Source organism: Delphinapterus leucas, chromosome 3, assembly GCF_059928025.1.
Source record: "Delphinapterus leucas isolate spDelLeu-1000000601 "Yukka" chromosome 3, BTC_Dleu_Yukka2, whole genome shotgun sequence".
Classification (NCBI taxonomy): Eukaryota; Metazoa; Chordata; class Mammalia; order Artiodactyla; family Monodontidae; genus Delphinapterus; species Delphinapterus leucas.
In genome coordinates, this window is record NC_143131.1 from 63,688,506 (window position 1) to 63,712,995 (window position 24,490).

Below are 24,490 nucleotides of genomic sequence, written 5' to 3' on the forward strand. Positions count from 1 at the left end.
TACCCCAACAGCACCTCCGTGCTCAAGGCCTCACGCTCTACAGGGACTGTGATGTCCATTTATGCTTAAAAGGAAATACACAAAGCTTTTTGGGGGGTGGGTTTTTTTTCTTTGGTTTTTTGGCCGCACCGCAAGGCATGCGGGATCTTAGCTCCCCAACCAGGGATCGAACCCGTGCCTGCTGCAGTGGAAGTGTGGAATCTTAACCACTGGACCACCAGGGAAGTCCACACAATGCTGTTTTTATCGATACTTAGAAATGATGCTAGCTCTGTGGACCACGGGGAAGAGTACACGGGCCCACCTCTGGAGTGGGGATGTAGTACTTCGGGAGAATTTCATTTCCCTAAGAAATGCCCCATCCTTTTCTGTGGCCCTCCTTTATTTCAGAATAGACAAAGGAAACTCCAGCTTCAGGAACAGGGACAATGTTTCTCCTCCCCCCCAGATACAGAATCTGACCACTCCAGAAAAGAAACAATGAAGCCATCCAGAAAGCGCCCGTGGTTTCATTGAAGGGTCAAGTTTCTTTCTGGAGTGGGTCAGTTTGTAAAAGTTCCCAGAGTTGTGGTCCCTGGGCCACAACTTCTCTGTGTTGTGTAACTTCTCTGTTCGTCAAGCAGTGGCAAAAAGACTCTCCCCACCATCTCCACGCTATTCTGAAAACACCCTAGACCACTCAGACAAGCTTCAGCTGGACACCAGAATGGCCAAGTTCAGAGTTTCTTTCAGCCAGCTAAGAGCTGAGAAATTCTTTAAAATGTAAATTTTTTTTTCAGCTATGAGAGAGAAACCATGCCCTAAAGCACTTTCTAGGTGGCATGAGGTCTCAGAAGAGTCAAGCCCTCCTCAAAACTGACTGGGAGGGCTTCCCTGGTGGCGCAGTGGTTGGGAGTCCGCCTGTCGATGCAGGGGACACAGGTTCGTGCCCCGGTCCGGGAGGATCCCACATGCCGTGGAGCAGCTGGGCCCGTGAGCCATGGCCGCTGAGCCTGCGCATCTGGAGCCTGTGCTCTGCAACAGGAGAGGCCACAACGGTGAGAGGCCCACGTACCACAAAAACAAACAAACAAACAAAAAAACTGACTGGGAAAAGGCCCTCAGTGGAGAAGGAAAGGTTTCTGCTGCTGGCCAAGTTCTCCTGATAAGCAGGTAAAGAAACTGGATCATTTCCTGAGCTTCTCTCTCAAAATTAAATAGACTAAAAAAAAAAGAGCAACATAATCCCAAGCACAATTACGGTGTTTAACCTTAACTTTCACATCTAGATCACCTGGCTTTTCATTACATCTGGTCAGGTATATGTGAAATGGCCACACTAGATAGAAAGAAGTATGCCAGATGCATCATCAAAGATATTAAAGCCCCTATTACACAGCGTGCGCGTGCAAACACACACACACACTAAGTGAATGAGAATTAGTTCTGCCTAGTGCCCCACCAGGTATCCTGGGCTCCTCCGGACATCTGAGCTATCCTCGGTGGCCCTGCCCCAGCCCTGACCTCACAGTGCCCACACTTCACCCATCACAGTCCACTCTCTTCATACCGTGATCTTTGCTGGCATTTTATGAAATTCTTCCTGTTAAGTCCTAAGTAGCTAATGTAGTGCCTGTTCTATGGATGCTTACATGTTGAATAAGAGGTTTAAAGAGAACCATTTTGCCCAAATTCCTCTAATGGTAAAATTTTAGGCACAACAATAAGTGAATTCCAGCTTTTCGCTACAGAGCCCCTTCCATACTCCTCCAATCCCATCACACTGACCACTTCCCACTTCATTTGTTTCGTAAGTGGCAGCTTATAAAAACACCTCCACCTCCTAGGATGGAGGTGAGATGGATCCTGCATTTGTAAAAATGGAGGTAAATGTTGAAACAATGACGTGCAAAGTCCATCTCCTCCATCTGTCAATTCACCTGTGTCAGAATCAAACTGCCTCTGGAGGATGAGGATCCCTTCTCCATCCATTTCTGGTCAGCGCTTACTTAGGAAGCGCTCTGTCTCCAGTGTCTGAACCCAAGCAGGGGAGAGAGTGGGAGAAGTCGGCCTCAAGACATACCTTTCTCTGCAGAGGCCCAAAGCGTACAGCCCAGTATCTCCAAGAATGCCCCAAAGCACTTAATAATCAGTGTCTGTAAAACCTTCCTAAATATAACGGCTTCAGAACTGGCTCTTACACTGTTGACAAGGGACTCTGATTTGGTCCCATCCAAGATAAAAAAAAGAGCCTTTCTGTAAGAATGAAAACATGAGTCAAGATAAAAATTGAAGTGGGTCCAATGGGACAAAAGCCAGCCCTTCACAACCAAGTATCTAAGAGGCCAAGAAAAGAACAGGTAAAGGTGCCCCTCAGACATGGCTGATAACACAGGCTCAGATGGACAGGTTTCTAAATTGCTGTTTCTCGAAAATGGTGTTTCTAGAACATGCCCAATTATAAAAACCATCCAGACACTTTGTTTAAAAAATTCAGATTCCCAGGACCCACACCAAAGCTATGAGGTCAAAACTCCAGGGCAGGGTCTGAGAACACATAGGTCTAACCAGCACCCAGCACAGGGTCAGGCAAGTTTCAGAAACAACGTTCCAAAGGAAACAATATGTAACTTTTTAAAACGTTGCAGTCACATAACTTCAAAGTGATAGGGTCTGTGTGAAAAGGCAGGCTTAACTGGAGGAAGTCAGAGCCTTCTTTAAGTAGTTAAAATTATGGAATATAATCATCAGGTAATGAGGAAGTCAATTTGATTAAAATGTAGCAAAAACAAAACCTCTCCCTTCAGCTTAACCATATTCCACCTGGAAGACCTCCCATGACCTCCCTCCCTGCCCTAAGGATGGAAGGGAATCCCCGAGCACAGCTGCTCCTTGGGGCTGTTACAGGCCGGAATGGCAGTGACAGGGTTGAGAGCCCTCAGAGTTATCCCAATAAAGACAGTCCCAAGGAGCAGGCAGCAAACTCTAAACCAGACCCTGCAGGTGCCCTCCTGGTGTCAGCCTTCACACGTCTGAGTCTCCGCCTGACTAATCCGTAGCCTCAGTCGTGTCCCAGTCTATGTGAGGCCTTGCTCCACAGGACCAGCGGCACCAGCCTCACAGGGAGCCTATCAGCGATGCAGAAGCCCAGGCCTGCTTCATCAGAATCTGCCATTTCACAAGATTCCAGATCATTCCTGTGCACCTTCCAGCATGAGAAGCCCTGCTTTAAGGCACGGAGAGCGCCACCACGGGGAGACTCTCACCCCACCTGTACAGCCACCAGCTCACCAGCTCACCCACTGCGACCCCACACTCTAAGAGGCCTTCTTCCCTCACAATCCTTACACAAGTCTTCTCAGACTTGCTTTGTCTTGGAGCCAAATCACCATCAGCGGGGCCCAGTGACAGCTGACAATCCAAAGCCCCACCTTAGGGAGTTAAAAGGAGGCGGTAAGTACTGACGTCTCTCACATTCTCCTCCGGCTCCTCTACCTATCAGGCTCCCTGAGGGGGCAGGAATATGGACCCCACGAGCACAAATCAGTAGAGAAGATCCAAAGTCAAACAATACTACGGAATGCTGGCTCGCTCTCTGCCAGCACCATGTTAATGAGGTCGAGGTCACGAGTATGATTAGCTTCCTCGGGTATCGTGGCACAGACTCCAACCCTCTGCCCTCTAGCTGCCTACAAAGGCTGACACGCCCCTGGTTACTAATAGGAGAATGACTGGAGAGGCTGAACAGGGCATCGGCAGAAAAGGACTCAAAGAACTTGGATGACTGGTGAGCAGAATGGATTGAAGAACAGTACTCAGCCCAGAGGGGTGGCTGACATGACAGATGACTGGTGAGAATTCAAAATCATCCCGATGGGCTGAACAACACACACCTGGATGAGAAAGCTGAAATTTGACAGGAAGAAGTGGGAAGTTCTACGGCCAAGATTTTAAAAATCAAATACACATATGTAAGCTAGAGGAAATCTAGCCTGACGACAGTTCTTGTTTTAAAATGTTTAAAACTTTTTTAAAACATGTAAGTTTTGTTGACTAATGTAGTTGCTAAGAAAGCTAACATACTTAGGGTCCGTGAGTCTAGTTTCCAGACCAAGGGGAACAGTGGTCCCTGTGTAGCACAGCTGACCAGACTATCCTCAACAGTCCCCCAGCCACCTGTCCACACAGGTGTATACACAACCTGTCCCATCTCTTCATCACTACCACCACTTGTGTTCTTATTATTCAGTATGGCCTCTGCACCCGGCTACCGTTCTTTTTGGCTTTGGATTATAGTTTAAACATTCCCCACATCAGCTTAGCTCCCTTTAATGCTGCCTTTTCTTTACTAATCAAGAAAAGAACAACAGACCCGAGCACAAATTGGAAAAAACACATTTAAAAAAAAAAAAAAAAGACAAGACAACCTAAGCAACCCATTTACCAAAAGGATTCAAACCCAAAAGACCTATAGTCACCTGTGTAAGCTGGCACCCTAGGCTGCATATTACAGCATGGATCTGTGCAGAATCGTAATCAGGTTGGTAAATTATGAGCTTCCAGCACAGAAAAGCCCTGAAATGGCTACAATACGAATGAGCAAATGACAGAGTAAATATCTGTTTAGACATACTTCCCTGTGCAGAATCATCTTCTAGGAATGGACAGTTAGCCATTAAAAAAAAAAATGTGATTATTAGATTGTTTTTCAAGTTGTGAGCCCGTGTTTTCCTTACGTGTATATTTCATATACAAAGGGTAGCCATTTACAAACACAAAAACACCAATTACTGGTGAAGTCTGTAGTTGCCAGACTGGCCAGTCTATTATTTTTAATTTCAGAAAACTTGATCCCTATGGGTGAGAGTAAAGTTATAAATTTTTAAGAGGTTAATTTGTCCTGAGGAATAAGTGTGTCATGCACCACTTATCTGAAGATTAAATGTGGCTACTGTCTATGCAGTTACAGGCATCTTTAAACAACTGGCTAACTGCCTCAAAACGGGAAAACAACATGTGAAATTCAGCCCAACTGCAGCCTGCCCCAGGAGAAAGGAAGCTTGAACTCCAGGTGCCCTTGACAACACAGCTCAGTGTGGAAAGAGAGAAATTGCTGAACAATAGAATCAGTAGAGGAAAGAGAGTCCCTCTGATTTTCCGGGAATGTGGGGAGGTTGATGCTAAAGGGATATTTAAGATCTCACTGCTGGTTTGAGTTCTACTGAACACTGAAACAACTGAAAACAAGAAAAAAAAAAAAAAACTTACATGTGAGTATAGTACATTTTTATAGATACAGATGTTCAGTTAGGTACATATCAATCTGACAGATGTTTACACATTTAGATATAGAAGTGAAACACCTCTCAGATCACACTTAACAGTGTTCATGAAAACATATAAAGCGTACCGACAGGAAGGAGTGGGTCCTTCCCTATTGTTGGGAGGAAGCTGCCCCATTCTGGCTCTGGGTCACAGGACCCAGGCCTGGTTACATTCCTCCACAACTACATTGACAACAAATAGGAATTTCAAGTCTTTTTAAAGACAGAGACCTGCTTTGCCATGGATGTAGCACAGATGTAAGGAGGTGTATGGTGCTGTGGCCAAAACTGCTGATACAGTTTTGCACAAAAAAAAGAATGGAAGAAAACACCAACAACTGTTTTGTTCTGGTTTTTTAAGTAACATCTACTTTTAAAAAATCTGAAAAGCAGAAAAGTAAAGAAAATAGTCACCTGTAACCCCACGAGTCCAAAATAACCAGTCAGAATTTTAGCCTACATCCTTGCAGTCTGTCTAGGCTACCAGTTTTCCTTTCAATGGCAGATCAGTTAGGCAGGCAAGAGCAAGGCGAGGCATTATTGCTGGTTACACAGACTAACGATGATTAATAATTCCCACTGGCCGTACCCTAAATCCACAACAGTAAGAGGACTAAGGCTGTACACAAATCAAATAGCATGTCTGCCCTTTAACAGGCATTCACTGGGGCCTACTTTGCACACGTTTTTTTATTCCACAAATGAATGAAATTCAAATTAACAAGCCCCTTGAGGGCCATATGGTAACTTCAAAAAAGAAGGCAGATAAGCCTTGTCCCTGGTGGAAACGAAAACACTAGTTCTCCAAGTACAAGTTCTCAAGGTGCCTACAGACTGGGTTCCTAGGAAAAGCCCTCCTCCTGGCTTGCGGATGGCCACAGTCTCACCATGGTGGAGAAAGCATGCTCCAGACTCTCCCTCTTCTTAGAAGGACACTAATCCCATCATGGGGGCTCCACCCTCATGACCTCATCTAAACCTAATTACCTCCCAAAGGTGCCCCCTCCAAATACCATCACAATGGGGATTAGGGTTTCTATTTAGGAATTCGGGTAAGAACACAGTCTGTCCAGAATACATAGATGTGTCGGGGGTGGAGGAGGATCAATGTTATCAGTTGTATATCCTAGCTATTAAAAATGTTCAGGGCTTCCCTGGTGGCGCAGTGGTTGAGAGTCCGCCTGCCGATGCAGGGGACACGGGTTAGTGCCCCGGTCCAGGAAGATCCCACGTGCCACGGAGCGGCTGGGCCCGTGAGCCATGGCCGCTGAGCCTGCATGTCCGGAGCCTGTGCTCCACAACGGGAGAGGCCACAACAGTGAGAGGCCCGCGTACCACAAAAGAAAAAAAAAAGTTCAGAGCCATTCTATGTACATTCCTCTAAATTATCTCAGTTCAAAACAATAAACAGGTCTCACAAGTCGGCAAAATAACACCAGTAAGAGTCTGATCATTGAAGGCCAGGGTCAGGGGCTTGATTACCCCGTTAGTCCCGTTGAAAGGATGAAAGAGAAAAATTCAGTTACAAGGACACAGATTACTCTCACCCTGAGCACTATTCAGTAAACCTCAAGAGACCAGCCAACCACTTGCTGCTACTGTAAAAATAACTCCGTCTTTCATCTCCAGCTCCAGACCTCTCTTCCTGCCTGTGGATCCAATGCTCTGCTGGGCGTCTCTCCCTGGGCGCCTCACAACTCAGCTGTGGATTCAACTGAACTCGTTACTCCTCACCATCTCCCCAAACTGAGGTTCCCATAGCTGTTTAACTCAGTGAAAGGCGCCATGACCCACTCCAGTCACCCTGGACTCCCTCTTACTAAGAGCCCACCCATGGGACATGACCGAGGAAGTGCGGTCAGCCTCTCCAGGTCTCTCCTGCTCTCCCTCACCAAGTCCCACCGGGATTCCTGTACTAACCTCCCAGCTCACCTGCTATCCCTGGCCCTGGCCTCCTTGTCACCGAGCCCACCTAGAGTTCCTTCTAAAGCACAATATGATCAGGTCAATCACCTGCTGCAAGTTCCCCATCTTCCACACAGGTTTCGAGATGAAGTTCAGACTCCCCAGCTCAGCACCCAAGACCCAGCACCCTCAGGGACTTCCCTACGCCACGCTGCCTCTAGTCCAAACGGCTACTCTCAGTGCCCTGTTGACCTTATACCATTTCGAGCCTTCTAGACTCCAAACATAATGCATTCTTACTGTACCAGGTATTACTGTAACCTTAAAAGTAATGGGGAAAAAAAAACCTTGAGGGACTAAGTCTCCACTCTGCCCTTTACTCTCGGGCCCGCCTCCTACAGCAAAGGGTCCAGTATTTTAAGTACTAGACCAGACTCTTCCCTGGGCACAATCTGGGTTTTATAAGCTGATGATCAGATCTGACCTCTGATTCCTTCTTTGCCTTTCTAAGGCTGTGAAGTCTCACTTCGGAGAAAAACCCGTTTGTTCTCGTGGCACTTTGACTGGTGATTCTACTCAAACAGGACACATGCTTTATTATAAAGCACAGAAAGAAACAGGCTCCCCCTTCTTCCTTCTCCCTGTGGAGGACCCATAGGACCAGCAGGCCCCGGCCACCACCCCCAGCCAGATCACTTCCCTGCAAGCTGGCTGGCTTGTGGAAGAGAAGCACGCCCAGCACGCTGCTTTCCCAGCGCAGGCACTTCTAAACAAAAAAGAGAGCTTCTTGGGTTTATGGAGCTCCTTCGCACACAGAGTTTGCTTCTCCAACTAGAATGAGTGCTCTGTGAGTGGAGAGGCCTACTCTTGGTTCTTGCTATGCTCCCAGAGGCCAGAACAGAGCCTGGCCCATGGAAGAGGCTCCATGGGTATTTGCTGAATGACTGGATAAAAGAATGGATGGATGAGCAAACAGGCATTCCTCCCAGATTAGAAAAGAAATATACAGCATAGTTCCCCAGCTCCAAAAACTACTGTTTTGCTAAGAATGCCTTTTGTTCGTTCTGCAGCTAGGTACAACCTTAGGAAAAACTGGGCAATGTTCCATTAACCCCAAGACATACTATAAAGGTGCTTTTTGGAATAAATTCTAGAGATCAGGTATTTGCTAACTATTTGTATTTTTCTAAGAGCAGTAAACACTAAGAAAACACTGCTTTAGAATTCCCAAGAGAGACACCACGTCCACCACTCAAGTTTTCTCTTTTTTCTTAAATAAAATGGCGATATTGACTTTGGTGGGACCTGGAACCTGAGAAGGTGCCTTTGCAAGGGGGGCAGTGAGGCTTGGAATTACAGGCCACACCTGTGCTCAGGTCCTCAGACCCACACGGAGCCTGCACTACACATTCCCCACAGCTGGAGTCCCAGAAAAGGCTGACTAGAGGGGCCAAAAAGATGCAGCCTACAAGTTCTAGAAAGATCAAATATTTCTGAGTGTGGGCTGCTGGGGGCACAGGGACAGCCTCAACTAAGGGTCGACCATCGGCCGACCCAAAATCAGCAGTTGCTCCAAGTCAGCTCCCCTTGCAGCCCCGCTCTCTGAATGGCACTGCTCTCTCCCGAGCATTTGAAATACTTGACAACCATCATCAACATTTTCTGAGCACTCACCCAGCGTGAGGGACCACCCTAAGTTCTACGCAAAAGTACATAATCATAATTAACCTTCCAGGTGATTCTTGGACTTGAACTTTATTACCATCATTTTACAGACACGGAAACCAAGGCTGAGAGAAATTAAGTAACTTGTCCCAGGTTTAGGTAGTAAGTGACACCTCTGGAAACTCAACAGTCCCAATTTTGGGTCTCCTACATTTTGGCCTCCTATTTTGTCAATTCTTTGCAATGAAGAAGTTGAGAAGTTGTATGTGCTGTCCATTAAAAATGGATACTTTTCTATATATTTTCTATCTTCTCCTACTATGGACTTTTCCTCCCTGCCCTGCCCAAACACTACATGCAGCAAAATCTCTTTAATTCGTCAGTCCACACATCTGAGCCCATCCACATGCATAAAGAGCATATATTACTTTTTCCAGAAGGCACCGTTTTGCTCTAATCCACAAAGATTCATTTTCCTTCCTATAGACAAATTACTGGTTCATGTCTCGCGACTCAAATTATATTATATTCAAGAATGCTCATTTGCAGTGTAATTATTCTTCTTAATTGGACTGCTCTGAAGACAAATGGTTTCCCCTCCCTAACCCCATCAACTCCTGCACCACACAATGTCTTTTTTCCTGGCATAAAATGTTTGCTGCACCCGTTGCAAACACACCACAACAATCCACACTGTCTGCTCCCTGTGTGACCACTTAGGGAAAATATTATCATGACGTTGGGTTTTATCTGGTATTACCTCAAACCCCTCCAGTATTATTTCATCAGAATCAGATCTCTGACAGAGATTAATAACAAGTCTATCACAGTATGACAGCAAAAAGAAATGAGAATCTTGGGTTTTCTTTTCCCTATCTGTAAAAACATTTAATCTCCCCACCAGCATGTGTTCCCTATCTCTTACATTTGAAAAGGAGAAGTCGTTTTTTAAAGAGGACCAGTAGAAAAGAGGAATATCCGGGAAAGAGCAACGCCAGAGAAATTCGCATCCATCATCGCTTAAACCTGGCGCGGGTGGAGCTCTCTCAGGCGAATGGGCGAAGCAAAAAGCAACGTGCGGAGGAGAAACGTCCCTCGGAACTCGGTTACTCAGGTTTAACTCTCCGCACCAGGCTCTAACAGCTCCCCCTCTCCCTCCCGCCCACACCTCTCCCCTCTCGGGCTCCAGCACACACACGTCTACAGAGGCCGCTTTGCGATTTCAGACAGAAGCTCTCCGTTTACTTGTGGGTCGCTGATGGCAAGCTACAGGAACGCACACACAGTAGAAAACGCGCTAAATACAGGAAATGGCCCAGGTGGGAGTGAGGGTGGGGGTGGGATGGGGGGTGAGACTTTACTCCCACTGAGGAAACAGCTCAAGGATTCTCATAAAACTCACGACCCTCCTGAAACGGGAGAAAAGGTGAACAGGATTGAAGAAAATGCTTTCGCCCTTCAGAGTTCAAAGGACACCAGACCGCTGAATGAAAGAGGAAAAAGGACACACACACAACTCTGTGCCTAAAAAACGTCCGGAAACACAGGGTCTCCCCCCGTCCTTCACCCCATCCCTTGGGTTCAACCCACTCAGGCCAGATGTGGTCTTCCCCACTCCACGCCCACCTCCTCCTCCAGCCCGCACCCCCAATCCCTGCGCTGCCCACAAAAATGCAGCCCAGATCTGAGAAGCCGCTGACGTCTGTGGCCGGCGTGACCCACACGCCACAGACCAGGCCCCGCGGGGGCGACGGCGGGGCGGCCCCCGGGCGCGGTACCAGGCGCGCTGAGCCCCGCGCCAAGCTGCGCCCGGGACCCGAGCGCCGGTCGCAGTCCGCCGGCGGTGGCGAGAGAGCTGGGCTCGCGCCGGCTTCCCGGCAAATCGTCTTTCCAGGCACAACTTTTTTCCACTTCTGCTGCGGGCGACCAGAGCCGAAGCGGCGCTCCCTCCCGTTCCCAGCGTCCAGCACCCGTCCCGCCAGCACCTACCCGTCCCGGTCCTCCCTCCCCTCGGGCTCCTCGGGCGCCGGGAAGAAATTCCCGCGCCGGCCGCCGCGCACGCAACCCGGACTCCGCTGGTCGCCGACGGCTCCGCGAGCCCCGCGCCGGGTGCCCTACCTGGCGGAGGCTGCGGGCTTTCCCTCCGCAGAGCGCGCGGGCCCGGCGACCTCAACTCAGCCGGTCCCGGCTCGGCGATCCCGGCTCCGAGCCCGCAGCCTTCCCCAAGCCGGGGCTTACCGTTACGCCTCCTCGCAGCCACCTCTGTTCTCTCTCTCTCTCTCGGTCTCTCTTTCTCTGGCCCGGCCGGCCACTCGGGGAAGGAGGAGGAGGAGGGAGGGGAGGGGAGAGGAGAGGAGGCGGCGAGAGGAGGGGGCGATTGAGGGAGGGAGAGGGTCCCCGGGCAGGGGAGGAGGAGGAGGAGGAAGAAGAGGCGAGGAGAGAGCTCCGACCTCGGCCGCTGCCGGGGCTAGCACGCAGGAAGGGGAAAGAGGGGCGGAGGCAGAGAAAGAAAAAGGCCGCCGAGCCTCCCTGCCGAGGACCCGGCCCCGCGCCGCTGCCCAGTCACCATCGCCGCCGCGTCCCGCTCTCGGGCGGCGTCGGGGGGAGGGGTCGGGGCCTGGGGCTCTCCCGGCGCGGCGAGCGGGGCGGGGCGGGCGGCCTGGGACGCGGCGGGGGCGGGCGGACTAGGCCCGGCCTCCGGGGGGAGTGTCCTGCGGGGCCCGGGAGGGTGTGGGCGAAAGGGGATCCCCGAGAGGAGGGGCGGAGGCCCGGGGGCCTGGGAGCCGGTCTCTGCGCCCGCCGGGCGGCGGCAGCGTCTCCCGGAGTCCCGCCAGAGTCCCCCGCGCCGCGCGGGGGAACCTCCGAGCACAGTTCCGGGAAATCGTCTTCGGAGCCCGGAGAGCGCGCACCGCCCGGCCGGGGAGGCGGGGAACGGCGAAGTCGGAGTCGGGGGTGAGAGCCCGGACTCTTTCGGCGGAGAGCGTGCTCGGCAGCGCCCGGAGCGGTTCCCCAGGCGGGGCCCGAGCGGGAAGAATGTCCGCCCGCTGGTCCTGGAGAATCCAAAGCGGGAGGGTGGGCTGGGGGTGCCTGGACCCCATCCTCGCCTTCCTCGCCCGGAGTCGAGGCTCCGGGCGTAAATTTCCTCGCCCTGAGAGTCTCTAAGAAAGGAAACTCAGTGCGAACAGACGCGAAGAATATACGTAAATTGCTTGGAATCCTGAAACATCTTCCCCTGAACTTAAAATATGGTTTCGGGGTGAATTTCTAAGGCACTTTAGCTAATAGTCTGGAAAGGCATCTTTGCCCAGAGAGGGGACTCACTAACTGGCCCCCACCGCCCCCGGGGGGGGGGGAGAAAAGAACCCAGAGTTAAATGGCCACGGATTAAGGTGACAAGATTCCTTGTGATTTCAACGTCGGGACGCAGCATTTAGCCAAGCAAACCCTTCTTGTCTTTTTTTCCTGGCAAACTTGCTCCTGTCCCCAGCTTCTCAGCCTCTCGTCTGGGTCACCTGTAGCCACTAGTCGCGTGAACTCAGACCCTAGCGGTCAGTTTGGGGCCTCTCTCCTCCACTGCCAATAGCCGCTCCCATTGATTCTTTAAGGTCCTTCCAATTGCCCCGTCCTTTCCAAGCCCACTGCCACCTTCCTGATTCCCACTGATTCGGGACTTCATAGCTTCAGTGACCTCCTCCCTGGTTCCCTGCTTTGTCCCTCGTTGTACTGGCATCCATCTGCACACGCCTAGCCTGCACGCTAATGGTTCTAGAACACCGCTTTGACAGGCTACTTCCTGTTCTAGAAGCTCTAGGAGGCACTTTGCCACAGAAAATTATGAATTACTTAAAAACTTTTCCATTCAAAGCCATCCACCTACCCACTTCTTGGAGCCTGGCACTCTCACCAGCGTGGGGGGACCCTCCCCTCCCCCGAAGTTTCCATACTGTATGAAACATGGGAGGTGGTGATGCTCTTGCCAGAACTGGAATGCTGTCTTTCATCTTCTCCCACAGCCAAACCCCACTTATCTTCGTTGAAAATGAAGTTTGTAGTACAACATTTCTTCTATAAAAGGATGTGTGTGATCTTCCCACTTTTGAAATCATGCACTAGAAATAACAAAGCTTATGGGGGGAATAGGATAAGAAACAAACAACTCAGAAGTTATGTAACACTGCAACCAGAGCACCAGCAAAAACAGTAACCATTCCAAAAAACATGCTAGCAGAGTTTAAGAGCCACGTTCAATTCCTAATAAATGTTACAGTAAATATAAATATAGGACTTTACCTTTATAAAAAGATGGAAGTAACTGATGAAGAGATTGGAAGGAGAGTTGTTTGAGGCTGCTGAGTTAGGAAGATAAGCACAAAATGTACAAGTAAGAGGTGAATTCACCCCTCCCAAGTGAGAGCTCATGGTCAAACCAATCCAAGAGAAAGAACATAGAGTGAATGAACATCGGGCATAGCACTGTGTGTCCTCCCCAACTGGCATTCTGCTGTGTTTTGTTTGCAGCTGCTGTTTCTTGATGGTGCAGAATATTAAGGTGCTGGCAACAATTGCATATGAACCAACATAACCACTGCATTTTACTAATATCCTTTCCCTACACATCAGTCATGAATGAGTTAATTTCTGTTACACATGCTTTCATTACACAAACATGCTGGTAACAGAGTAGACTGTACTGTACTGAATTGCATGCTTAGAAAATAGATTCTACTTCATTCCACACATCTGTTGAGCACTTACTATATGCCAGGGACTGTTTGAGGCACTGGGAATGCATCGGTGAATAAAGAGAAACACAGAAATGTCTGCCCTCGCGGACGGTGGGAACTTGAACGTGGCCTCACAGGATGATCCATATTATTGAGTTGTATTATGTTTCATATCTATGTAACTTGATGCCTCATCTACATTTTAGTCTCTTTGAGGGCTAGAGTCAAGCCTCATATCTGTGTATCTTTTGCAATGTCTGACACAGTAAATACCTACCGGAATATGTAAAAAAGGGAGTTTACACCCATTTTATTCCTTGTGTTACTGAATTCACAGGAGAACCACCTGGGAAATCTAAAAAGAAAGTTTTTTTCAGGACCATGTTTGTTGCTATTTGGACTAAAATCAAAGCAAGTATCCCCAGATAGGGTCATTTGGATCTGAAGTGTAGATAAATTATGCTTAACAGGAAGCAAGAAAGTAGGCATGGGCAGGGGAGGGAGGACAGAAGGAGAGAGAGGCTAAAAGGTGTAGTTCAAGAAGAAAGTGCCTGCTAAGTTCTCTGGAAAGGCAGGGCTGGAGAAAGAACAATAGCGGGAACTTTGGGTTATTGTGAACGCTGCCTCTATCGTGGGCTTCAGCCAAATGTTCAAGAAATATTTACTGGGAGATAAGTGAGGAGGAAATTATAAGAAATTAAAGGGTACCTACAATGTTTGGTCAGATGACAAGGAGACCTTGGGAGAAAATAATTATGAGCCAGTGGGTCATAAGGTAAAATTACAGTGGTGCCTGGCTAAAATGTTGTGATTCTGAACTTACCTGCCTGTGCAGATCACTCATTTCTCTTAACATTATACCCCACCTAGTGTAACTGGCATCAACAAAGCTAGATATTTTTCATGTGTGAACACTTTTTATCCTATCCTGAGTATGAATCTGGAATGTAAATAAACTATGCATTTATGACAGATACATTGGATATATTTTTATGATTGTCAGCATACTGAATGTTGATTAACTTTATTTTATTTTTTTAACATCTTTATTGAAGTATAATTGCTTTACAATGGTGTGTTAGTTTCTGCTTTATAACAAAGTGAATCAGCTATACATATACATATATCCCCATGTCTCCTCCCTCTTGCGACTCCCTCCCACCCTCCCTATCCCACCCCTCTAGGTGGTCACAAAGCACTGAGCTGATCCCCCTGTGCTATGCAGCTGCTTCCCGCTAGCTATCTAGTTTACATTTGGTAGTGTATATATGTCCGTGCCACTCTCTCACTTCATCCCAGCTAACCCTTCCCCCTCCCTGTGTCCTCAAGTCCATTCTCTACGTCTGCATCTTTATTCCTCTCCTGCCCCTAGGTTCATCAGAACCTTTTTTTTTAGATTCCATATATGTGTGTTAGGATACGATATGTGTTTTTCTCTTTCTGACTTACTTCACTCTGTATGACAGACTCTAGGTCCATCCACCTCACTACAAATAACTCTATTTTGTTGATTAGCTTTAAATTTGTCTCTTCATCTTCATAAAAATCTACCACTCAGAACCAGTCCCCCCACCCCCATTCTGAGAGCTTGCTGTTTCCTAAAACTGTGATCATAGGATATCAGTGCTAGACACAAACTTGAAAATCCATGTCTTTTGAAGATCACATAAAAAATGAAACAATTTAAGCTGAGAATCTCTTCAAGGAAACTAGCAAAATTAGTTTACCAACTTGGGGTCCTCTGAAAAATCACTCTCTTAAAAATTTTCATTCTGCCTTTTTATTCCATGGATCGAATTATACAAAGAAGCCATCTGAAATTCTAAGAATCCATTTTCCTTGACAAGTACATGTTGATAAAAGGCAATTTTGAAGGGCTCTACTGATTTAAAAGGGCTCTGTCAATTAAAATTAGTGCTCTCTGATCTATGTGAGACAGAAGCCACCCTTTGGGCCATAGCAATGACCTGGCCAAAGTCTCCAATGGACTTAGTAATGTCATATCTCAATTTCTGCTTCCAACTGGCAGTTAAGTCAAGGGTGAAAATTAAGCCTGTAAATACAAAAGAAATTTCCCCCCATTACCAAGGTGCTGTTGAATCTATTGAATGAGGATAGCAAAATGTCTCCAACTGAGAACAAATATTACAAGTGCAGATAAGCGTGTAGGATTTTCCAATAATCACATAAAGGGACAGCAGTAGGACCAAGTCAGCCATGGGCTCCTGATGAAATCTCAATGAACTGTAGAAAAGACTTCCTTTTCCCTGACGGATCTATGAAGGGCACTGTCCACACTCAAGCCAAGGAGAAACATGGCCCTGAAAATACAGCACGGCTAAGTCACGGGAGAAATAAGAGCACTGAACTTTGGGCATTTGCTCTCTTCTGGAAGAAATTGAGGGCTGTCAGCCACTTTTATCTTCCAGCCACAGTATCTACCTCCAGGCCTTCCCTTCTTCTATCAACGAAGCAATAGTCTTAATTTGCCACTGACTTCTCCTAAAGTAATCGTCAAATTTCCTGCCTCTACTTCCAGAACTAGACTTCATGTGACTCTGGCAAAACTAAACCCAAGGAGGTGCTTCATTTATTTCCTCCTATTATGTCATCACGGCCATAAACAAATGTATCTGGCCCTCATCCAGGTGAGCTTACCGTGAAGTGAGGTGGAAATTTCCATATGAGAGAATGTTTTATTGCAATATTATTTTATAAGTTGCATGCAAATTCTGCAACATTCTTAGCTGCTCAATAATATGTAACTGGCAGACTCAATTCACTGAACTTTTATTCACTCTGAATCTTCACCTGCAGACATTTTCCTGGATTACAAACCTTTCTCTGGAAGAGGTACAAAATACAAAGAAGCTTGGGGGATTAGCTGTCTTACAGTGTTCATGACACACATAAAACCACCCCGAGAAAGCATGCTGTAGCCCTTTATAAGAACAACGCTGTGCATCTGGTCCCTGACTTGTGCTTTCAGGAGCTTTCTGTTTTCGATTATGAATTATGTGTTGCTCTCAAAACCTCTAATAGGTACGGTTTTACTGTTACCCTCACTAGTACCTACAATGAAATTTGGAAAATATTCAGCCTGTTTTAATAGCAACGCCAGGATGAGAATTTGAGGAAATTCCTGCTGTTTTCTTGCATTGTGAAGAGGATACCTGTGCCTAATATAACCCAGACTGAAAAAAAACCTAATCTCCAATCTGAAAACCTGGCCTATAAGAAACTTTTTTTTCTTTTTCTTTCTCTTACAATTCTCTTTCTGGAAACAAGGAGCATAAACATGTATATCTGTAAAACTAGCAACTGTCGGGCACCCTATTTTCACACAGTGCTAGAGTTAGAATATATATTATTTTCTATGGATAATAAAAATATTTAGAATTATGGATTATAACATGTACTCTACCTACTTCCAAATGGCCCTGGAGTAACTTGTTATTAAAGACAACAGAAGGAGGTAAGAGATCCTCTTGCCGGGGTCCTGGATTAACATAGTTGAACATTAAATTTAGCTCTGGGCTTCCAAGAGTCAAGACAAGAACGACATACAATGAATAATATAGTTCTCATGGTCTGGCAAAAACATCATAGCTGTTCTTAAGTTAGGCAAACTTTTTCCTGGCACTAACTTCTAAGAGGAATTGAGTCATGGGAATCTTTACATAAGCGACATTGAACAATCTAAACATCTAGGTGCAGCATCTTCACTGAAAGAAAGCAACAGATTCTTGCCCTGCAGAGCAGAGAGGGTAAAAAGTTAACAAGAGATGACAGAATTGTCTAGACTATGTTTCTGTCATTGCTGAATCTGCACTATCTAAACTTAACTTCTACCCAGACTCTGGGACCCAGAAGATACTCTCTGTGCTCTCACTTAAGAAAAGAAAAAGAATGGAGCTTGTATCAACTGAATTATGCAAAAAAATAATGCCATTTCTTCGTTGACTTCACAAATCTTTCTCAATTCTAAATCTTCTATTATTTCACATAGAACTCATTTGACAACTATGACCTGTATTCATTTCAGAACAACCTTGGGAAGGGTTTCAATGAAAACAAGAACTAAGGACAAGGCTAATCCACCCACATAGCTGAGATTAGTTCTAGCTTTTCTTCCAACAGGATGGCATTGTGCTATGCTAATTATACAAAATAACGTTCAACACTTTTGAGGTCATATAAATGAGAATAGCATGCGCTGTGAAGTTAAAATTAACCACAAAGCTAGTTTTTATAGCTGACGAGTGTTTTCTTGAAATATCCTGTGAAATTTTGCTGTTAGACAACTGTCTCAAAATAGTTACAAGTATTCCTTTAATTTCCTAGAGTGTCATGAGAAAAATGTTTGATATTAATGAATTCAAGTCCCTCCACTGCCTTCACATGCAGCTTGTGTTCAGTGGATGTGTGGTAAGAAAAGTTCCTTGTTATGAAAAGACCATGGGTTTGAAGTCCTAGGGACTGTGTACAAATCCCACTTCTTTCACCAGTTACTAAATTATTTTAAGCAAGATACTTAACCTCTCCAAACTTCAGTTTCCTTGCCTTAAAATGGGGATAATTCTACCTATTGCATGGGGTTATTACAACTATTACATGATTGTTATCACAGCATATGTGAAGGCGTCTACTATAATGTGTAACATATAATAGTGCTCAGTAGATGTTTATTTCCTTCCCTGACATCCATATTCTTGCAAAAAGAATCTTCTCCCAGTTCAAGGAGACCACTCTTCCCAACTTGCCAATACACAGCTTTCCTAGTCTTCTTTTAAAAAATGTTATGAAAATCAAAACACTGAAGTGTTATCATGATGACAGACATATAGCTCAATGCAGTAAAATTGAAAGTCCAGAAATAAACTCTCACATTTATGGTCAACTGATTTTCAACAAAGTGCCAAGACACTTTAATGGTGAAAGAATAGTCTTTTCAACAAATGGTGCTGGGACAACTTGATATACAACATACAAAACAAGGTATATGAATCCCTACCCCACACCACACCAAAAAAATTAGCTCAAAATGGATCATACAACTAAATGTAAGAGCTAAAACGATAAAACTCCTAGAAGAACACATAGGAGTAAATCTTAATGACCTTAGGTTAGGCAATAACTTCTTAGACATGACACTAAAATCACAAGTAACAAAAGAGAAAAATACATAAACTGTACTTCATAAAAGCTAAAAACTTTTGTGTGACATGAGGACACCATCAAGAAAGTGGAAAAAAAATAAAATGGGTCAAAATATTTGCAAAATATGTTCCTGACAAAGGATGTGTATCCAGAATATATAAAGAATGCTTACAAGTCAATAATAATAATAAAATAAAAAATGGGCAAAGAATCTAAATAGATATTTTTTCCAAAGAATAAATACAAATGACCAATAAGCACTTGGAAAGATGCTCAACATCATTAGCAGTCAAGAAAATGCCAGTGAAAACCACACTACACATACAAAGGTAACTAAAATAAAGAAGACTGATAATAACAAGTATTGGTGAGGAAATGGAGAAATTGAAACTTTCAGACATCGCTGGTGAGACTGTAATGGTGTAGCTATGTTGAGAAACAGTCTGATAGTTTCTCAAAAGGCGAAACATAGAATTACCATATGACCCAGAAATTTCCCTCTTGTTATATACCCAAGAGAAATAAAAACATGTCTACATAAAAACATGTACAAAAATGTTCAAGCAGTATTATTCATAATAGCCAAAAGGTGGAAATCCAGATAGCCATCAACTGGTGAATGGACAAAGAGAAAGTGGTATATATACACACAATATGCTCTCATTTTGTTCAGCCATAAAAATGAATGAAGTAGTGATACATGCTGTAACATGGATGAACTTTGAAAACATTATGCTAAGTGAAAGAAACCAGTGATTGAAGATTGCATATTGTACAATTCCATTTATATGAAATGCCTAAAATATGCAAATTTATAGAAATAGAAAATAGATTAGTGGTTGCCTAGGCTGGGGTGGAGTTTGGGGGTAGTGGTGAGGAGCGACTGCTAATCGGTACAGATTTCTTTTGGCGGGGGCGACAAAAATGTTCTAAAATTACGTTGTGTGGTGGATGCACACCTCTGTGAGTATACTAAAAACTACTGAACTATACACTTGAAGTGGGTGAATTTTATGGTACATGAAATACATCTCAATTTAAAAAAAGAAAAATGATAGGAGAAAATGGTTGCGCTATCAGATACAACCAGGAATAATTTTGGTAAACATTTGCTAAACACTTACTGTGTGTAGGGAGGACACAAAGATGACTAAGCATGGACTCCATCCTCAAAGAGCATAAAATCTAGTGAATGGATGTAGTTCAATGAAGATCAATCATATTTTGATTGCCAGTGGGGCCAGGATTCAATAAATAGCTGTAATACATAGCATTCCTCTAATACACAGCGCTGAGCACTGTGTTAAGCTTAGGGATACAGAGTTTGCATGTCCCAGTCCTCTAAAGGCACTCAGCCTTTTGGGGGTGAGAGGAAGGATCTAGGTAAAAGTGCTGTGCTACAGATAAGAGCAGGTGCCATGGGAGCCCAGCAGCAGTGAAAACAGGTGAGGAGAGGGGAGGGTATTAGAGGAGGTTCTCTGGGGGTTGTGACCTTGTTTTCATGACTGAGTAAGAGTTCGCAAGGTGAAAGGTAGAAGGCAGTCCACTCAGACAAAGGATACTGCCTGCACAAAGGCCCCGAAGCCCCAGAGAATGCATGGCTGAGGGCATTCAGAGAGGAAAAGCGAGGGATGAGAAGTTGACTGGGGAAGGAGGGTGGATGGCAGCGGGACCACTAACATCCTAAGAGTCACGTTAAGTAGTTCAATCCGAGGTCCATGGGAAGCCGTCGGAGGTTTTAAATCCCAGGAACCATCAGATCTTGTTTTAGACAGATTGCTCTGACTGCCATGTGAAGAGATGGATTGGACGAGAGCTATACCGGGAATGGAGAAACCTACCTTCCAGGAGAGGGGATGAGGACTTACACTGGTGATGGCAGTGGGCTTGCAAGCACCAACTGGGTGGTCGGTGAAGGAAAAGAAGTCAAGGATGGCCTCCAGGTTTCCAGGCTGGGGGATGCATAGCAGGTTGCGTCAGCCACAGAGGCAGCAAACATGGGACAAGTGACCAGGTTCCGGGAGAGGCGTGGTGAATGTGACATACCCCGCCTATGAATGGGAGGGCCACAGATATGTGACACTGGAGCTTCCCTCCTGGAAACTTTAAAGACCAATGTCAAATCCTTCCCTTTGCCAAAAGATGGTGGAGTTGGGCTCAGCTATACCTTCCTTGGTACTCAAGCCAGGAACAGGCCTTCAGGCGCTAGATGATACCAACTTCTGTCTCAATAACTTGAACCACACCAACATTACGTAGTGCTGATAAATCTTGGCATACTGCATGCTTTCCAGCCAAATGAAAAATGTCAGCTAACAGGCTGTGGGAAAGACCTTCCCAGGCAATTTTATGATTCAGGGTTTGAGAGAGGCTGGGAAACTCTTTTTAGAAGTTTATCCTGGTTGGGTTAAATTATATATCATTGTCATTTATTATGGGGACATGTGAAACCTGCTAGTGGTCTAGATCAGTATTCCTGATGGGTGTCACCTCATTACCTAGTTCAACAACTTAATAACAAGTAAAAAGAAAATTTCCCTTCTTCTGAGTTGTTCTTTTGCAATTATACAAAATACTACTTTAGAAAACTTCATATCTTTGTGAACCAGATAAGGCCCTCAAATCCTAAGGGAATTATTGATCCTCAAGTCAAAATAAAGTTTCAATGCAAGGCTTAATGCATTTAGTGATTGCTGATGGGATCAAAATTAACATGAAAAAATAATCGATAAACATATCCTAAAAATGAAGTTACATCAGACACCATCTCTGTGTCTTCTAATGTGGGGTTTTTCCTGTCAGTGCAATGTTTTCTTAGAAACCTGAACTTTCTTTGGCCTGATAGAAACTAGCCACTTCAGCAACAGAAAGACAATATGATATGCCTGTTCAGAACTAAACCATTATTTAAAGTGCATTTTAACCTCGGAGACCTCAAAAGAAAAAGCAACTGCCATGTTTACTGATAATACAAAAGGAATTCAGGAGAAACATTTCAAACTTAGAAAACAAATTGTTAAATCTTTCTTATTCTTTGTCTGAAACTGGCTGTGGTCCAGAAGCATAGCTTCTCGTTCTCTCAGCCCACAACACCTCTTAAAGCGTCCAAGCTCATGACATTGTAAGTAAAGGAAATCTGCCAATGCTTGAAGGTAACAATGCCAGCAACCTGCTAACATTTTAATGTAAGAGATTGTTTGTGCATTTACTGTGTTCTTCAAGGAGCTGACTTATGAAATTACCTTGAGAAAATGTATTCATGTCTCTCATTTCTCAATATTGCAAAATAAAGCCATTTAATAATTCTTGCTTATATGCATAAGTTGAACTTTAATGAACTCAAAGTTTTATTACATTTTTTAAACCCCAAATCTCACAAAGTTTTATGGAAAGTATTAGCAATAGTTTATAGCATTTTACAAAGTACAAACTGTAGCTGTGATGGTTCAGTTATTATCTTGAGCCATTTCAGGTAGTGGCAGAATGGGAGGACCAAACATTTGTTTCTTGTCTCACAATTTATTGTCTAAATCATGATCCAGTCAGGATCATGATTTAATTATAGACCATTTTTTGAATAAAGTAACCTAACCAAACATTCTATATGGCAGTGGGATTGTGAGGAAATGCTTTTAAAAGATTCATTTCTAGGTTTCACTTTATTTACATATTGAGAGAACTTATGTTAGACTATATCCCCCATTGAGACAAACTCATGATGATATAATTTGCTGAGTGGGAAGTTCCAGAAGACACCAAGTGTCTACTGACCCAAGTCTCACTCTTCAATGTCTCATGACCAATTTTCAGTAACCTCTCAAAGTATTTATTAGAAGGGTAAGTTGGACCCTTACCTCACACCATATAAAACAATGAATTCAAAATGGATAAGAGGGCTTCCCTGGTGGCACAGTGGTTGAGAGTCCGCCTGCCGATGCGGGGGACACGGGTTCATGCCCCAGTCCGGGAGGGTCCCACATGCCGTGGAGCAGCTGGGCCTGTGAGCCATGGCCGCTGGGCCTGTGCGTCCGGAGCCTGTGCTCCACAGCGGGAGAGGCCACAGTAGTGAGAGGCCTGCGTACAGCAAAAAAAAAAAAAAAAAAAAAAAAAAAAAGGATAAGAACCTAAATATAAGAACTAAAACTATAAAATTCTAAGAAGAAAACATGGGAGTAAATCTTCCAGAGCTTGAATTTGGCAATGGATTCTTAGATATGGCAGTCAAAAGAAAAAAAAGAAAAATAAATAAGTTACATTTCATCAAAAATTAAAACTTCTGTACATAAGGATCTAGTATCCAGAACATATAAAGAGTTCTTATAACTCAATAACAAAAAAACAATCTAATTAAAAATGAGTGAACGATCTGAATAGATATTTCTCCAAAGAAGATATACAAATAGCCAATAAGCACACAAAAAGATGCTCAAGATCATTAGTCATTAGGAAAATGTAAATCAAAACCATAATGAGACAGCACTTCATACCTACTAGGATGACTACAATAAAAAACAAAGGGAAAATACAAGTGTTGGTGATGATATAGAGAAATGGGAACCATCAGGCATCACTGGTGGGAATCTAAAATGATGTAGCTGCTTAGGAAAACAGTCTGGCAGTTTCTCAAAAAGTTGAACATGGGGTTAAAACATGACCCAAGAATTCCCCTCCTATATTAAAAGCCATCGGTTTATCTTGAGAAAGTATAAAATAGAAAGGTGAGACTGAAAGGTGGTAAGGCATTTTTCTTTGTACATATATAATACTGATTTAATTTCAATACAAATAATATGTTCAAGGTTATTTGTTAATGATTAGCAAATTAAAAAAAAGTTACTCAGCATTAAGGAACATTTTTATGTTGAGTGACAGGGAGAGATGTATTTTTGTTTACAAACATTAAAATTCCTTCCATATGCCAGAAATTTGGCTGGGTGGTGGGACAGGATGAAGAAAGGAGATGGTAGAAAGTGTACAACTGAAACGTCTGCCTGCTTCAAAAGTTTGCCCAGCCAGGCTGGGTTAAGTCTGCTTACCCAGGATCAGGCGGTAGTGGGGAGGTGACTTCAAGGCCCCTCCAGCCAGCACCAGTGGGCAGGCTTCTCAGGGCAAGGCCAAGATGCCTGTGTCACTGAGCCACCGGCACAGCAGGTGCTCAAAAATCCTTGTTGAACTATACTGAATTAGAATAACATAGACCAGTGGAAAGATTTTTCTTTCTCGTTGCTTGACTTAAAAAATTAACAAATCTTTTTTGAAAAAACTGTAAGTTCATTTATTTCATCATTTTTATGTATCTCTTTACATCATTGAGATTATACTCAGATATACTTCAACTGTGTAGGTAGCTTTGTCACTTTCTTTCTTCACTTAACACCATGACCTATACATTTCCTCATGTAAGTAAAAATTCTATCCACTCCAATCCTCATGGATTTCCTGCATCTCTGTTAAGACCCTATACGTTTCAATAATCATTTTTAAAAACACCTCAATTTTCTATCACACCACGTGTCCTGCATTGCTGATACATGGTACCTTCTGCCACCAGCCTGAGAAGGCCCAGGCAGTACAAACAGGGTAAGGAAGACCCAGGCCTACCTGCAGTGAGGCGCCTGGACTACTTGTCTACGTTCAAACCCAGCCATACTATGTAACACTGTGATCTCAGACAAGTTATTTAATCTCTTTGTACTTCAGTTTCCTCATAAGTAAAAGGAGGAAAATGATAAT

General features: G+C 44.6%; 1 protein-coding gene and 1 pseudogene across 2 annotated transcripts in view; both read right to left on the bottom strand.

Moving 5' to 3' along the window:
• LOC149749579 (uncharacterized) overlaps nucleotides 1-21,042 on the bottom strand; it is a 167,865-nt pseudogene extending 146,823 nt beyond the window's left edge. Inside the window, exons 1-3 of the transcript XR_016392558.1 lie at nucleotides 21,013-21,042; nucleotides 20,599-20,709; nucleotides 11,112-12,137 (exon numbers count right to left, since the gene is read on the bottom strand). The product of XR_016392558.1 is annotated as an uncharacterized LOC149749579 (transcript). The remainder of the gene's footprint in view (nucleotides 1-11,111; nucleotides 12,138-20,598; nucleotides 20,710-21,012) is intronic.
• Nucleotides 13,105-24,490, bottom strand: part of LOC111185030 (uncharacterized) — a 93,683-nt gene continuing 82,297 nt past the window's right edge. Inside the window, exon 7 of the mRNA XM_089909052.1 lies at nucleotides 13,105-22,831. Within this exon, the coding sequence (XP_089765178.1) occupies nucleotides 22,709-22,831 (123 nt within the window). The 3' untranslated portion in view covers nucleotides 13,105-22,708. The remainder of the gene's footprint in view (nucleotides 22,832-24,490) is intronic.